The sequence below is a fragment of the Solanum tuberosum genome, unplaced genomic scaffold, assembly GCF_000226075.1.
Source record: "Solanum tuberosum cultivar DM 1-3 516 R44 unplaced genomic scaffold, SolTub_3.0 scf00023, whole genome shotgun sequence".
NCBI lineage: Eukaryota > Viridiplantae > Streptophyta > Magnoliopsida > Solanales > Solanaceae > Solanum > Solanum tuberosum.
Window position 1 is genome coordinate 2,753,260 of NW_006238949.1, and position 1,969 is coordinate 2,755,228.

The 1,969-nt window shown below is 33.0% G+C and overlaps 1 protein-coding gene across 1 annotated transcript; it reads left to right on the forward strand.

Moving 5' to 3' along the window:
• The first annotated feature begins 861 nt into the window (after positions 1-861).
• Positions 862-1,628, forward strand: LOC107059528 (uncharacterized). The gene is made up of 2 exons (XM_015306101.1): positions 862-1,047; positions 1,195-1,628. The coding sequence occupies exons 1-2, from the start codon at positions 954-956 to the stop codon at positions 1,626-1,628; spliced, it is 528 nt and encodes a 175-aa protein (XP_015161587.1). The 5' UTR covers positions 862-953.
• Positions 1,629-1,969: the final 341 nt, after the last annotated feature.

Below are 1,969 nucleotides of genomic sequence, written 5' to 3' on the forward strand. Positions count from 1 at the left end.
CCTAGGGTGGCTCTAGATACACCACTGTGAGCTTGGATTGATACCGACTAGTCATCATTTGAATCTTTTTGAGCATTATTGAGTATTGCATTTGTTTTATAGTAATCTTTTAGTGGCACTTTCATGTTGTCTCTCATTGAGAACGACACCCTTGTTGTGACACTTGATACTTTAAACTATTTTAGTAAACTCGGTGGAATCATCCATCCATTTGTATTAATTTGCTACAATGAATAGGTCTGCATTATTAATCTCCTAGTTGATTTTTTATCATTATACTATTCCTTGTGGGATTCGAACTCTACTCTTTGTTGGGTATTTTATTGACAACAACCACTTACTCTTCTAATTGTTTTTGAGGATAATTTGAGCGTTATCATTAAGAAACTACAACAAAAAAATACTACTCCCTCCGTCCCATTTTATATGATGTACTTTGATTTGGCACAAACTTTAAGAAAAATGGAAAGACAATACAATGTTCCGAAAATGCCCTTATTAATAAGTCTAAATTGTTAAATAAAAAAAAATATTATATCTGACTTTGAATAGAAAAGTTTATGACTTTTCTCTCTCATAAGTTAATGTCACATCAGTCATTAAATTAAATCCAAAAGAATCCAATATATTTATTTCTCTCTCTTCTTTCTTCTCCACTCTCCATTCTCCATTATCTCTTTCCTTAATCTTTCAATGAAGAAGAAAGACTCCAAAATGATTGAGTTTTTGCCATTGCAGTAAAAGTAATTTTTTTTCATGATTTTAATTATAGTTTCGAAAAATTGATAACATAAAAAAAAAATGCGGGAAAAGATTAAAATTTTCAGTTTCTAGCGCCAATTTTTTTGCCAAATTTTAAAATATTAGCTAATGGACTCCATATAAGTAGAGATACTTCGTCTTTAATTTTTCAACTCTTCCTTCTTACAGTTTTTCCAATCAGTGATCTTAAAATGAGTGTTGAATTTTCAGAAGACCCAATTACCACAAAAAAGCGATTGAATCTGAACGACCGTCGAGCAATTGCGGAGTGGCTTTTGAAAGAAAGTAAGAATGGAAAACTTAAACATGGTTCTGTAAAGGAAGCAAGTATTTTGTTCAACACATCAAGAAGTACCATTGATCGTATTTGGAGACAAGCTAGATTATGTGTTGCTAATGGTGACATGTTAAATGTTTCTACTAATCTTGCAGGCAGAGTTGGGAGAAAACGCATACAAGTCGATATCAACCAATTCAAAGAAATTCCACTATGTCGTCGAACAAATATTCGATCTCTTTCTTTTGCAATAAATATGGCAAAATCAACAGTTTTTCGACGTGTGAAAGAAGGTGCAATTAGGCCACACACCAACGCCATCAAACCGCATTTGACCGAAGAAAACAAAAAGGCGAGACTTCGATTTTGCCTCTCAATGATTGATCAGAGTACACTTCACTCAAATCCCATGTTTATAGACATGTTTAATTATATCCATATCGATGAAAAATGGTTTTACTTATCAAAAAAATCTGAAAGGTATTATCTTCTTCCCGAAGAAGAAGAGTCTAATCCGTATCGTTCTTGCAAAAGTAAAACTTTTATCACAAAAGTTATGTTTATGGCAGCTGTTCGATTTTATCGGTGACTAAAGATATCACAAGAGCTTGTTTGATAGAGAAAGTTCTTCTAGCCATTTGATCAAAATGGCCAGCTTCCAAGTCAAGTGCACCTATTTTCATCCAACAAGATAATGCTAGACCGCATATTGGTGTTAATGATTTGGAATTCATGGATGCTGCTCAACGAGATGGATTTGATATTAAGTTATGCTTTCAACCCCCTAATAGTCCTGATCTTAACGTTTTGGACCTTGAATTTTTTAGAGCAATTCAATCTCTTCAATATCAAAATGCTCCTTCAAATGTTGATGAATTAGTGGAGGTTGTTGAAAAATCATTCAATGAAATGAAAATAGAACGACTCAAT

Coding starts and splice junctions, on each gene's coding strand:
- LOC107059528 (XM_015306101.1), top strand. CDS start 954: ATGAGTGTTGAATTTTCAGAAGACCCAATTACCACAAAAAAGCGATTG. Junction 1,048..1,194: donor GGAGTGGCTTTTGAAAGAAA/GTAAGAATGGAA, acceptor CTAATCTTGCAG/GCAGAGTTGGGAGAAAACGC.